This window comes from Planococcus citri, chromosome 4, assembly GCF_950023065.1.
Source record: "Planococcus citri chromosome 4, ihPlaCitr1.1, whole genome shotgun sequence".
In the NCBI taxonomy this organism is placed as follows: Eukaryota; Metazoa; Arthropoda; class Insecta; order Hemiptera; family Pseudococcidae; genus Planococcus; species Planococcus citri.
Window position 1 is genome coordinate 36,660,748 of NC_088680.1, and position 15,269 is coordinate 36,676,016.

A 15,269-nucleotide genomic window follows, 5' to 3' on the forward strand; every position below is an offset into this window, starting at 1 on the left:
TTCTATACCTACCTAGACTTATATGTATAGTTACATCCCTATTCGGTTGAAAAAATAACGAAAACGACGCAAAAATATATGCTTTCGAAGCCAAAAATTATACCCAGATATTTCTTCTTTGTTTGTCTTTGATGTCAAAAAAGGCAAATCTTCATCGTGAAAGAATAATGAAGTAAGGGGGAATCGCGTACGCAAAAATTTGGTAACCGCCTAAAGAAATATGGTGAAATTTTACGAATCAGCATTTCACTGGTAAATATACCTACCAGCGCCAGTTATTATCGCGATGACGAAAAAGCCGTTCGTTTGAAAAAGTTGCGAAGAAAAAAAATATATAAAACCCACGAGGGAGACAAAATTGATTAATGATCTGTAGGTTTCATCCTCTTAAGCATACAGTGTGAGGTAGAGGGGATGGGGAGATACAATACAATCGTGCTGTGGAAGATTTTCGCGACGGTCGCTAACCTTTTTAAGTTATTCAATTAGTTGAGTCAATACGAGAGAGATATAATGGTTGAGTAGGTTTAGGTACCTACATTTGGATGGAAATGATGATTTCTTTGGAAAACGCTTTAGATAGGTATACCTACTTCCAATAGTAAATTTTGGTTAATGTGATCGCGTTTGTCCCACCAGAAATGATAGCATTAAGCGATTGATAATTTAAAATGAATAAAATAAAAACACGTCAAAAACTATTTTTAAACTTTTATGAAATTTCATCAGTTTTTAATGATTTTTAATCTTTTGATGCTTGTTTGAAAGCCTTTTTATGTCAATTATTTTAAAACATTTTCAGAATTCCTACAAATTTTGCTTAAATTTTATCATTTTTTGATAGGTAGTTCTATATGATTTTAAACTCTTCTTTAGTGCTTTTTGTTTAATTTTTAACACGTTTTAATCAATGTTTTGTCATTTGTGCAATGTTCGTTAAATTTCATCGAAACATTTCGTACGACGTGTCTGTCTACTGAGCTGGCATAATATTGAAAACGAGGCGAAAAACGTGCCCTAGAATAACGTTTACTCGCGTACATTAAAAAATTACACGTCTCTCTTTTTTCCACAAATACAACATTTAGCACCGAGATACTCTCGCTGATGCTCCTACTAGCTGCGGTGTAACCGGATAAATGACGTTTAATAACTCGACTCTAGCTAAAGGCAAAGCTTCAGATGAGAGGGGTTGAAGGGAGCTGGGGTATGTAGCCGGTACATCGTGTAGTATACGTTTCGAGCAAAAATTTAATTTCGTGTGTTCGACGAAGACGACGACGACGACAACGTCGCAATTGGCGCAATAGCGACGAATATTAAACGGATTTTTGAAAAGTAACCGATGCTGCCGGAAAACATCTCTTCCCTTGTTCTTTTTCTGCAGTAACACGTATCCTGGGAAAAATTCTTACATCTTCGTATATCATTACCGAGAAACGAAATAAAATGTCATACGTGATACTTCGGTACACGATGCTGGAGACAAAAAACCCGCCATCCCACTTGCTGCTGTGTACTCGTGGAACAAATACAACACGATTTTACCCCTCCTAACTCACCCTTCGTCGTTGCTCGCTTCTATCGCGTCGAAGCGAATTTCATAAATAAAATATAGAGGGCGGAAAAGCGTAAAAATGACGGTCGCGTATTACACTGATGAAGTTTATACATACGTATAAAATGTGTACGTATGTATGGATTGCTCTTATATTATATGCTTTTTACGTACGTATCTCCAAGTTAAGTATTTTGGGCGACGTCGACATCATCTTTTTGTCTATACTGTGTTCTTAGTTCGCGTGTCGTGTTTGCCAAAATGCTTGTAAAAGAACACGTATTCCATCGTTCGGTGCATCATTTCCGAATACAAATGCCGGATGAGCATAGTTCCGGTACATACAGGGTGGGAAATTACTGTTTTCGTCGAGTAAACAAGCGAAAGGCCTATAAAGAACGAGATTTTAAGACCGCGTAATATGTTCGGGAGTAGGTATCAAGAATTGCTCCATTTACGTTGTGTATACGGTGGAGTGTGGAAATAATTTTAGAGATGTTTCTATCTTCTCTTTTCTCTATCGTGGTTCGCAAATTTTCACTTGAATCTGTTGAGGGTTGCAATTTATGTACTTCTTATGTAAAAAAGAAGCATCGAAAGGGCAAGTACAAGCCATTGACTGGTTTCAAGTGCTAAATTTCACTTATCAATTTATGGGAATTTTTAAAAATTCAAAATTAATCAATTTTTCATAAAAAATTAAAATTTGATGAAATCGAGAATGGAAGCTGAAAACTTGATTTGCGCCCAATCGATTGATGGTTCTTCAAGATCAGATGGAGTATTCAACGTATTTTTGGATTTCCTATAGTTTTGAAAAATTATTGGCCATAAAAAGGACCAAAATAAAATTCAGCATATATGTAAACTCGGATTAGTAAAAATTGATTTCCCACACGACATTTTCGAAATTTTTTGAACCTTCTTCGAAATAAGATTCGAGAGACACTGCAGCAAAAGAGTCCCATATAATAAGGCTAGTTTGAGAGATCTTGCCAATACTCCCCGTTAGCAAAAACTTGAATTCCCAATTTTTTTAGAGTTTTTGGGAGTTTTTGAAAATTAAAGGGCTGAAAAACGAGAAAAAAACAAAATTGTACCTAATTTGAGCTAAAAAGCTCTTTGATATGCATAGTTTTTTCTAACTCGACCCATTTCCTATCTCCCTATTTTGACTGATTTTGAGCAGTTCTGGAGCCTCCAACAGATTATCAAACAAGAAAAATTTTCTCAAAATCTTACCCAAATAATTTGTAAAGCTTCATTTTTGACGTATTGAGTCGATTGGAGATGGTTAAGATAATTATGGAGACTCCAAAGACATTTAGAAACTTCAGTTTTTCACTTGTGATGAGTGAATTTTTTCAAATTAAAAAAAAACTGCAGCCTTTGACAAAATGAGTAGGTACCTAATAAAAATCAAAGGTTTTCAAATTCTCTGAAATTGACATACCATATATTATGTATTTCGAGTTGGCATCAGTCTGTAAATGAATTTTGGCGGGATAGGTGAACACGAAGGTGGTTCAGGGGTTCCCAAAATGACAGAAATCAATTTTTTTGGTCCAAATTCGAATTGATGGTGTAGTTGAGCATCTTTTATGATACATTGCGAAGAATTTTGTTTTGGCCAAACCAAAATTTACCAATTTGGGTGGGAAAAATTGTGAAAAACTCATTTTTTGTATTTTTGAAGATGTTCCACCTGCATAAAAAATTCTTTAAAGTAACCGAAAAAGCTGCTTAAAAGTTTAAATACGCGTTTTCTCCAGAAAACATGTTTTAAAAAATTTCAAAAAATTTCCACTAATAATCCGTCCCAGCTTGTTTGAAAAAATCTACTGAAAGTTGCCAAATTCAGAAATTTTTAACTTGAATTGCAATTTTACCTCTTTTAAAGGGGTTAGAGCTGATTTAGTGATCCAAAAATTTCATCACAGGGGTTTTAGATATTGGTTAGTTTCAAAATACGAAGACAAGACCAAATCATCTATTTCACGAGGATATATGTACCTACCTACCTACCTACTATTTACAAATTTCCTACTTATTTTTTGTTGAAATTTGAATTTTAAAAAATTTACTGAATGCTCCAGAAGTGCTCAAAGTGGTTCGAAACCGTTTCTATTCCATTTGGGGGGGGGGGGGGGAGAGAGGGGCCAAAATTGAGTACATATAAAATTTCAACGTTGTACTTCAACTAGACCAATTTCCAAACTTGATTGAGTAAAATTTGTAACTCCCAAAAGTCTGCTGGAGACTCAAAAACTGTTAAAAATGACTCAGAATGAATTCACTATCGATTTATCAACGGGGGTGGGGGGGGTCAAAAAGTAAGGGAAATCCCAGATTTCATCTTTCAGCTTCAGTTAGGTAAAATTTTTATTCCCCCCCCCCATCTTTTTGGACCAAGAATTGATTCTTTAGAAATTCCCAAAAACTTCAAATAAGTATCACAATGTCATCGAAAGATCGACACTTTAAATGATACTCAAGTGGCATTTCAATTTTTAATGTTACAATGGCACTGGAGAGGGGGGTCAGAGGGGTCGGATTAAAAAAATAAGGCAATAAGCAACCGAACTCAAGCTACTTTTACGTACAGGTACCAACAATCAATATGTAACTTCATTTTTGGCACTTTTTTGAATTCTGATCAAAAAAGGAGGAGTCCTTGTGCTTCTCACATTTCGAAAACTAATTCGCTAAAAAGAGCAAGAGAAATAGTTTTTTTCTGGAATTTTTCAAATTTTCAAAAAAACAGATATCAAATTTCGCACTGATTATGAAAAGTAGAGCTTTCATCTGGAAAGTTTAATTTCGAGCCTTTTAAATTTCAATCAATGATTTTACATTTCCTATTTTATTGTCTTTGAATCCTCACAAAAAATTTGCTCCAAATTCAACCACTTTGGAGACGTTCAAATGTTGACTGTTTCACGAGAGATCACGATTTCGAGAATTTTTGAGCCAACTCTCAACTTCATCAGCCCGGGAGTGAAAAATGGAAACCAGTTGTTTTTTTTTACTATGTACTTACCTGCATCATCATACAAGTACTTCACGAATTTGTAAAAAAAAAATTGAACTAAATGGGTCTTTATTTTTATTTCCAAGCTGATGTGGTGAAGATTTCATCCTGAATCTTACCGTATTTACGGCAAACTGGTTATGCAAATATATTAACATGTTCTCAACGCAGCATGGAAATACCATTTGAAGGAAGCAGTCTTGGATTTTCGAAACGTTTATTCGTGTTAGTGAGCATGTACCTATTTCTAAAGTGAATTGGAACATGTTTCTATCAATTTTCTCCCCCTCCCCCTCTCCCTCCCACAAAAAAAGAGATGGTTGATTGTCTTGTCACAGATGTATTTTACGCCACCCCAGTTCGAAGAGTTCTCTAAACAAACGCACGAATTACAAAATCATTGATTAAAATTTTATAAGTTCAAAATCAAACTTTCAAAGTTGAAGCTCAACTTTTCGTAGTAAACATAAAAATTGTAAACTGCCATTCAAAAATTTTTTAAAATTGAAGAGGTGATTGTTTTACCCATTTTTTTCAGCAACAAATTTTCAAAATTAAATTTGATTTTCAAAAAATCGAAAATGTTTTATTTATATTTATTTTGTACGATTCAAATTTTTTCAGCCCAATAGGATACACATCCTGGGGTCGGAGATGACACCATCAACTAACACAATAAAGTGTTGCTGGTATTTTTCATTTTTATGTCGAGTTTTTTTTTTTTTTTGAAGAGAAAAAAAATTATTTGATCATTTTTTTCACATCCTCTACCTACTTGTAATTGGAAAATGAGCGAGGAAGTACGGGGTGTATGCTCGATGAAAGCGGCATCAAACACGGGATTATTTTTCACTATAGGATTTTTCCCGCCAAAGCCGAGCCGGCCTTTGCTGATGGCGCTTTTGAATTTACTACATGTTCGTCGTATTCGTACATCGTATATAAATACCCATCGGTGGATTAATTTTTCAATTTTTCAATATATTCCTATATGTATGTATTGAATCAGCACCCATAGGTAGAGGTAGCAATACACGACGTATACGCTCGTAAAATCGTATAATACGCATTTAAAACGGATATAAATTTGAAAAAAAAATACTTCATCGCGTTCTGACTGAGTAATATATACACGATTATAATAGCACAAGCGTACACGGCGAACGAACGGAACCATACAAGGGTTTTTATTGTTACCGGCGAAGGGATGAATGGTATTAAATTACCTTTATTTGATTTCTAGTCATTTTATAACACCCACCACGCTACCGCCTTCTACATACACGTATAAAGTTAAATAAAACGCGAATATATGTAAAATTTGTTGCAGCCCATGGCGCGTTAGGTGGGTAAATTCACTTAAACGTCGTTTCGGCTGGAATAACTTTATAAAGGCGGGTTTACAATATACAGTGTTGTGTCTGTGAGCAATATTGTATAGTATGTAGTATGTAGACCTACTACGTGTGTACCTGTACAGGGTGTTTCATAAATTAGGTGTCCCTTGCAGGTGTATACGAATAGTTCGTTATTTCGTAAGTATGTTTGTCTGAGCTTTGAAATTGCAGGAGCTTGAGGTGAAATTTCAATTTTTTCGTCATTTTTTAATAATATATACAGTCACGAATGGGAGCAGAATGCTGTCTGTAAAAATAAATAGGGGCACTTATTTTAGTTTTCTTCAATTTTTAGCTCCAATGTTGAAAACCGAATACATTAAAAAACTTTAAAAAACAAACAACGTGAAATTTTTATGAAATTTGTTGAAATATCTCGGGGAAATTTTTTCATTTGAAATTCAAATCGAATAAAATTTCAACCGAATGTCTGCGTTTTTGTTTCGAATAAGTTGCATATTTTCAAATTTGAAGGGCACGCTCCCCTCACGCAACACCCTGTACAACTGGGTACAAATACATACGTATTTTCACCCTTGAGCGTCATCGGACCACCAGAGATACTTCGCAGTGAGTACCAATCGAAAGTTATCGGTGGGAATAACAACGAGCACGAGCCGACGAAGAGAGGCTGCGTCGGCAAAGGGATGTAAAATTTACGAATTCGAATTAGTTTCGCACGAGTTACCACTTTAATACCTTCGCGTGGTAAGGTACCTCGTAGACCTACGGATGGCGTATGGCATCGAGCTGTGATGAAGCGGACTTTACGAGGCACTTTACATGGTTTAAAGGTTTTCTTATATGATCGAATAATTTCGTCGTAAATTTCTAATTAAATTTTACGTACGTTTTAAACTTTCTACCCGGTGGTGGAGATCTGGATCCTCGCGGTGACTCTGGCGATAGATAAGTTTTCAATCGAAACAGCCACAAATACAGACGATGTAGGGTGTTTTGTATCGTGAGCGATAATTAACGATAAAACGTGGGATGTTTCGGGAAGTTTTCATGATTCTCCTACGCGTACGTATAGTTTTCAGATACCTCTCCCCATTTACCCTATCATCATTCGTCTCTTGTCGAACATATGCCGAAGTTTTGTCGATGTGTAGTGTTGGGATTTTAAAAATCCAACCAGAGATGAGTGAGTTCCTCTCCTGAGGGTTAGTTGCGATCATCATAGAGTGAAATTTCTGGCATTTTATCTTTGTCTTCGAGTATCGATGGAGGGTTAAGGCACGAGAGGCGAACAGGGGTATCAAAAAATAAACATATCCTACGCTGCCGCGAATCTAAGTATGAATAAAAAATACGTTCGTTGTGTGTTTGATCACGTCTCGTATGCGTGCCGACGAATATCCATTAATCTCTTCGCCATGTTTGTAATTTTCGCCAACATATGTAGGTATACGTGTACTCTGTCTATACTCGTATGCATATAAGGGACGAGACGAGTAGTTTACCCAAGTGACGAAAACGAATAACCCGCGAAACATCGCCGAAAACAGGGATATAAGGGATGTTTTATGCGTATAAAATGTTGCAAATCCCTTGCTAAAAGCAGCCCTTAAATCTTTACTTTACTCGTAGCCTCGACTATACCTACGTGTGGTATTGTTTACACGTGAAAACTTTCTAACAATTTGTCAATTTTTTTCCTGCCAGATATTCGATTCGTGGCCTCTTTGAAAATGAATGGATGTGGCCTGCTGAGCTACTAGATACAGTCTTATGTTAGTTGTATAATTTTAAGTAGCGTTGTGTTTCATTTCGTGATCTTTTTCGGTAAGCTAGGCGATAAAACACGTAGGCGTTGGTATACTAATAGTAATAATGAAATGGAGAAAATCGTGCGAATTTTAATTACATGTTACGTGATAGAATCATTGATTAAATCGTCATCGCGTCTTTTGACTATGCTGAGACAAATACATATAAGACCAGGTGTGATGGAATCCGAATAATTCATTTTACCACTCACGAAATTTATGTTGATTGTATACTGTACTTTTGTGGCTATGTACATTGTATATTATACACTCGAATTGATAATAGATAATTTGTTTAATTTCGTTTTTTTTGTTCTGTTCATAGCGCCCATCTCACGAAAAAACGTGTCGTGCAGCAAATGTTGCAAGAAGGTCGTTTGGAAATAGTTACCGGTGGTTGGGTAATGACCGACGAAGCCACTAGTCATATTTATGGCATGCTCGATCAACTTATTGAAGGTATGGTGTCTCTTTTTATTTGTTTTTTTGATAGAATTAATTAAGTATTAGTTCGTGATGTTGAATGTACCTAAGTCGAACACCAAACTACTCTCAATATGTACATAGGACTTTAAAATTTTAGTCGAACTGTACAGAAAAATACTGCAAAGAATCGCAGCAAAATGTTATTTGAGTGCAGGTGCCTACTTAGATACATGATGTTGTCTTATTCAGATGAATCGAAAAATATTGGTAGCCACCTACAAATTTCAAATTCATAATAAAGTCACCCAGTTTAAACAGTCCTATGAAAGTGGGACTTGGATGTGAATGCTAGTTTTAAAAAAAAAATCAAAATGTGAACGAATTTCAATTTTTTTGCTATGGGTGTGATTTTTATCAACTTTTTCATGAAATACGTCAGAAAGAGGTCAAAATAAGACAACTGATTAAATTTACACTTCTTTTGATGTTTGGAATTGAAAATTGAATTTTTTCGAATTTTGATTTTCTTGTGATGAGTTCATTTCATTTGAATGAAAGGGGGTTTTCAAGTTTTTCAACGGATACGTAAAAACCGGGGTCAAATGAGCCAAATTCACCAGCCAAAACCTTGTTTTCATGTTTTAACTTTTAAATCAAAAAATTGCATTTTTTCGCAAACTTCCAACTTTTTTAAATCGACATTACGTACCTAATAATGCCATCCCAATTTTTCAATATGTTGTTCAGCATGAAAAGCTGTCCATAATATTATTTTTTTTCAGAATTTTTGAGAGTTGGAATCATATGAAAACTAAGTTTTGAAACTTGTAGAGCTAATTTCTTGTACGAAAAAAAATGGCAACACTGATTTTTATGATATCACCAAAAAGTCGTTCAAAACCCCTAACTATTGGAAAAAGTTCCGTTTTGGTCGGTATAGCAGTTATCGAGTAATCCACTGCTGAAATGGATTATACAAGTTTTCAAGTTCACTGAAAACTTTGACACTCCCTAGCAGCCTTTAAAAAAGGCCTAGAGGGCTGCGATTTGCGCCAATGGTCATCCCTTCAAAAGGTCTTTTCACAGGAAAAATTACAAAAAAATCGTTGACCCCCCCCCCTTACCACTTCATGGTCGAATTGACACGGAATGACCCTTTTAAGAATAAGCAAAAAACACACCTACCCATGAGGCGTGCGTCCGTTTTTTTTTTTGTAAATTGGGTTTTGGGTACTAGAAATTTCTGTAAAAAACAGGTAAATTTTTAGTAAATTACCTGCTGATAATTTTTGGTAAATCTATTGTAATTTTTGGTAAGACATTGGTAATTTTTTATATATTTGGGTAATTTTGCTATCGTCATCGTCGTAGTCCCACTCCTTTACAGGAGAAAGCGTATATTTCCATCTACGTATATTAGCCGGTTTCTAGCGTATCTGATCGTATCTTTCAGGGTCTTACAGGGAGAGTTGGCCTGTGAGTTTGTTGTTAACAGCTCTGATCGTTTCCTCCCTCTTGTTGATCTTCCTTGGATTTCCCCCTGTACTGCTAGCATGAAAATACTGTTTTCTCATATTTTATGAGCTAAATATTTCAACTTTCTGTAGTCGTTATCTACCCAGTTTCTACCATTTCCAGTTCATCAGGTCTCGCTTATTCCTAATACATCGATTTGTAATCTCCTGGCTTTCATAATTACATTAGCAAGTTGTCCAATTTTATACAAAGTTCTTACATTCCAGGTTGTGACGTTGATGTTATTCCGCCTTGTTTTGACTCTGCATATTCTTAGCACCCTATCCGGCTGCCTTGGACTGGATGAGGATCAGCTTTATGATGGAGACTTAGGGCTGTTGCTAAATTGATGTCCATATAATTCTAGGGAAATGTAATGGTGTTGGTTTGCCATTGCCTTCCACCATGATTTTCTGTTGAGGATTACTCCCTTAGCTGAATTTGCCAGCTTTTAGGCACTGGTATTTGCCTTCTCACTCTGAAGCTCTTGCGCTTCCCTGGGGCTGGCACGAGTGAGTTGTTGGTGTTCTGCAGCTCTTACCCTATTGACAAAAATTATGCGATAGCAAGCTAAAACGCATGATTTTATGCATAGCACAAGCATGCGTGAATTTGGACTTTTTTCAAAAAAAGCATACGATTCAGCCTGCAAATATCATGCGTAAAAGTAATGTTAAAGCATGTATGTAAAATGAAATAAAAATTGAAAAATTTTTTGCTCTGGGCGGGGATCAAACCCGGGACCCGCAGTTTCTATTTTTCCGTGTTACCTAACCAACTCGACCATTTCGCTGCTTGCAAAGATTGGAGTTATTCCCCCATAAAACTTTGCACTTTTTGGACTTGGGAGAAAAATTTAAAAATTTAATAAGTTCACAACGCACAAACATTTATAGGGAAGTAACTCCACTCTTTGCAAGTGGCAAATTGGCCAAGTGGGTTAGGTAATGTGGAAAAGCAGAAACTGCAGGTCCCAGGTTCGATTCCCACCCAGGGCAAAGATTTTTTCAATGTTTCTTTTATTTTACATGCTTTAACATTACTTTTACGCATGCTATTCGCAGGCTGAATCGCATGTTTATTTTTGAAAAAAGTCCAAATTCATGCATTACGCATCAACACGTCTGTTTTTAAGTATAATTTTGTCAATAGGGTATGCATTCTTGTTTGTAATCCATATTTATATAGAGGCTTGGCCTTTGACTTGCCACTCCTCCCCATCGTTCCACCAACTGGGGAATTCTGCTTTAGCCATGTTTATCGATTCCAAGTCCATCGAACAGCAACTTGTTACTACCCCGCACGACGTGGACACACAGAATACCCCTATTTTGGTAAATTACCTGCTGATAAATTTTAGTAAATCTATTGTAATTTTTAGTAAGCTGGATGGAGTTACTTTTCAATAAATTCTGGCCATTTTTTTAAAATAGGTAATTTTTGGTAAATACTAGTAAGAGTACAGGGTGCCCAGAAATATCAGTACCCCTAAAAACGTTTTCTACTAAAATACTTTGGTTGGCCACAGTGAATGATGATAATGATAACCCATGATTGGTTGTTGCACTGGAGAGATAACATTCCACCAATCATATGCATCTATTTCACGTTGCCAACCTATATTTTTGATGAACAACTTTCTTGGGGGTACTCAATATTTCTGGACACCCTGTATTTCTTTAATAAATGTTTGGTACATTACATGTGTAGGTAATTACTGAATTAGTGGTGAATTTATGACAACTTTTGGTAAATTTACGGTAGTTTTGATAAGTTTTTGGCCATTTTAGTTTTAGAAATATTTCTAGTGGGTAATTTATGGGAAATAACAGGTAGGTTGTTTTAGATGAATTACTCTGGATTTTGGGAACTTATTGATGACTTTTTTAAAATTGCAAATAATTTTTAGTAGAGGTAGGTAACGATAAGTAGGTGTTTTGTAATATATCTATAGTAATTTTTAGGAAAATGCTGGTACTTCTTGATAAATTCTGGTGATGTCTGTTGAAATATTCTGTCGACAAGCGACAACTTTAGTGAATTAGAGGTATTTTTAGAAAATTGGTTGCAATATATTAAATCAAATAAATTTAAAACAAATTTGATTCAACTTAATTTGAAATAAATCATAAAATTAAATTTTGTTCGCTAAGTTGAATTCAATTGAAAGAAATCGATTTGAAATAAACCAAGTTCCTGAATTAAAATCCGAAATAAATTCAAAAATTATATTAATTTCAAAAAAATGTTCAAAAGTTTTTCAAAAATCAATTTAATCGATCAGTGTTTTAATAGAGCACATTGAACAATTTCTTGATAAGTAAGTACTTAGGTACCTAATAATCTAATAAAGGATCAATTGGTGGTTGTTTCCAAGATAAACGGCGACGTTATCAAATCAGCTAAACTGACCAAAAATCTGACACGAAATTCTCAGTTGCAAAAGTCGAATCTAGCTCGTTTCAAAATCCATTTCCGGATTACAAAATATTCGAGAAAACAATGAAAAACAACATTACTACGCAGTCAACCATCATAAACTCGTGTATAAACTTCAAGGCTCCTGGCTAGATTGCGAAATGAGAAAAAAACGAGGGTATAAAAATTGCTCGCAAAAACGTCGTCGTCGGCGCGACGTTACATCGAAAAACGTTGACGAGACAAACTAATCTGCTCATATCTTGACTGGTGTACTCGTACGTATTTCGCTGACCAACGATATTCATCGCTTAAAAAGAGGGAAAAAGCCGAGTCGAAATCGAAAACCATTTAATTTCGAAATAGGACCACTATCCCTTCTTTCTATACACACGATGCTTTTTCATCGGCACCATAACCGTACATCATTTTCCACGCTCGTTTACTATACTCGTACTATTCCCCAGCATGCTCCATTCGCAGCGATATTTTTTTCTCGCAAATTACCGAATCTGAATTAAAAGCTAATTTAGGATACCCGATGCGGCGTTCGCAGAATCTTCGACAAAACAAATTCAAGTTGGCATTACGATCCATTTATATGTACAAAAGAGAGGGAAAAAAATCGACGCCAAGAGAAAAAGGTGCGGAAGGTGCAGTCACACTGGAAAACAATCCGTACCTACGTCGTAATTTTTCCTTATTTCGTCGTCGGGATTTTTTCGTTCCCAAAGTCGCGAACAGACATTTCACATAAAGTAAGCGTCTAAGCGAGGAATGAAAAAAATATATAGTAAAAACCCCAAGACTCAATAATGACCTAGTTAAATGTAATTTACGAGCGCATTATCATTTAAATTGGAAACCGAAGAAAATAGTAATTTTGTAACAGAATAAAGACGTTAACAAAGAAACCCGAGCGACGACGTGAGTGCCACACCGCATCAGAACTGAGAAGAAGAAAAAAAAAGAGGAAAAAAAAAAAAGAAGAAAAACGAAACCTGCTAAGACATTCAAAATGTAATTTGCGCCACCGAGATATATTAGATAATTTTCCAGTGCCAGTGTAATAGCCGCCTTTAGCTTTATTTTTTCCAGATATTTTGTAACGCGGTATTAACTTTATATGTACCTACCTACGCTTTCAAAAGGATTCCTTGAGCTGGATTTTTTCTGCTTTATAAACTTTGGCTACGATGTAAAAGTAAACTTCACATAGTTTGGGGATTTTCGGGCAGATATTTATTTGTACGGCGAAAAACATAAAGTGTCACATTTATTTGAATAATGATTGCCACATTTTGTACGATATGTGTGTAGTAATACAGCTCGCATATATTCGCTTATTAACCAACGCTCTACATAACGTGAAACTTATAGTTATAGCGTGTTATTGAATTTCCAACGAATTTACATAATTTTTCGTTACGCGCGCGAATAGAATTGAAATAAAGTCGGCCAGAACCTACCCTAGTCGTGCATATAGAAATCTAAGTCGAGGTTATTTACGAATATTTTCAACTCACTCTCTGGTTCTTTCTCAGCCTTCGCTTTATTTGCAATTTTCAGTTCGAAATCCGGTCTAGAAAATCGTTCTTCGTAGCTCGAGGCGAGAAGATTTCCAAGATTTTAGTAGGTATAGGCAAATTATACAATGAGAACGGTTCGATTCGATGTAAAATGTTTTGAGAATTAGGGTAACCCTGCGTTTTTTTTTTTTTGCGTTCTTTTGATATACATACCTAGTTTGAGAATATTTCGGTTGCCTATTTTTTAATTTTGGAAAAAAAGGAAGATGTAGTAATAATAATTAGTCCCATTATGTATCCTGGGAATTGTTTTTAAAAAAAAGCAACAACAACTGATAGAATATCACATACGAATATTTCTGATAAATATGTATTATAAGTAGGTACCTACTGAAGTAACGACTCGAGAGATTTCAAACCCCAACCAATTGAATAGTGAATAACGTGTCTGCATTTCTGCAGCGAAAAAAGGAGAAAAAAAATCCACGAAGAGGAAAAATGATACCAGACTAGTTACTCGACAGAAGAACACCGAGCAATAAAAACGACTGTATTAAACCCCGAAACGAAAATAAAAACACTTTTACGCGATGGAATCGCGATATGCTCGCAAATCTACGCTGGGAAATGGAAGTCCAAAAGGAAAAAGAGACTAGATGGAAATTGATTTTTGAAAATGCTATATTTCTATCAGATTATAACGTGGATTGGCTACAAGCTGCATTTGCATAGTTTGCTTTATCGTATCGGTATTAATACATGCGATGAAGAGATGACAAAAAATCGAAAAGTTTGAAACGAGCAGCTGCAAGTAAAAAACAAAACAAAACACAGGCTACGTTTGTAGATTATGCAATATCGACGCGGCGTGATTTAAAATAAAGTTTGTCAAATGTATGTACTATTGAGTTGCCGAAAGTTGATTTTTTGATTTTTGACGAATTTTTAAAAATATTTAGCAGAAATACTTACTTAAACCCTTATTGCATTAATTACATACAAATTTCGAGATGAAATCACGAGAATCTCGTTTGGTATTCAAGTCACCTTTCCCCTCCCTAGACAAGTGCGACAATTTTTAGCCAATCTAGAACCACGCTCGATGTGCAGCTAATGTTCACTTTTCCTTCAGCATGATTGAGCTCGACGACTTGAAAACGACCTGGATTTTAATTTTAAAAATTTCATGTAGGTATCTTATTTTTTCACTTTCTTCCAAATTTTTCAATTCTTGAAAAAATATACCTAATTAATTGTAGTGTAAATCAGCGTCTATGAAACCTAATGAGAATGAGTTATGTCACACAATTTTTCCCATTTTTAGGAATTCGTTGCCTTAGTTGCAAAGTAGAGTATGTCCATCTGTTCACTTGATACCTAGTGTAAAAGTGCTTTCAATCTGGAGCGCCATCTATTGGGTTTTAGTGGTACCCTTTGGGTAGGTATGTCGAGGACATGTCCCGCCAGCATACCTACCCAAAGGGTACCACTAAAACCCAATAGATGGCGCTCCAGATTGAAAGCACTTTTACACTAGGTATCAAGTGAACAGATGGACATACGCTACTTTGCAACTAAGGCAACGAATTGGACTTGAATTTTTAAAAAGTCGATACTTGTGCT

General features: G+C 35.5%; 1 protein-coding gene across 3 annotated transcripts in view; it reads left to right on the top strand.

Moving 5' to 3' along the window:
* alpha-Man-IIb (alpha-Mannosidase class II b) overlaps window positions 1-15,269 on the top strand; it is a 208,225-nt gene that overhangs the window by 172,644 nt on the left and 20,312 nt on the right. For all 3 annotated transcript variants that reach the window (XM_065363262.1, XM_065363263.1, XM_065363264.1), the window contains exon 5: window positions 8,084-8,217. In XM_065363262.1, the coding sequence (XP_065219334.1) occupies window positions 8,084-8,217 (134 nt within the window). The remainder of the gene's footprint in view (window positions 1-8,083; window positions 8,218-15,269) is intronic.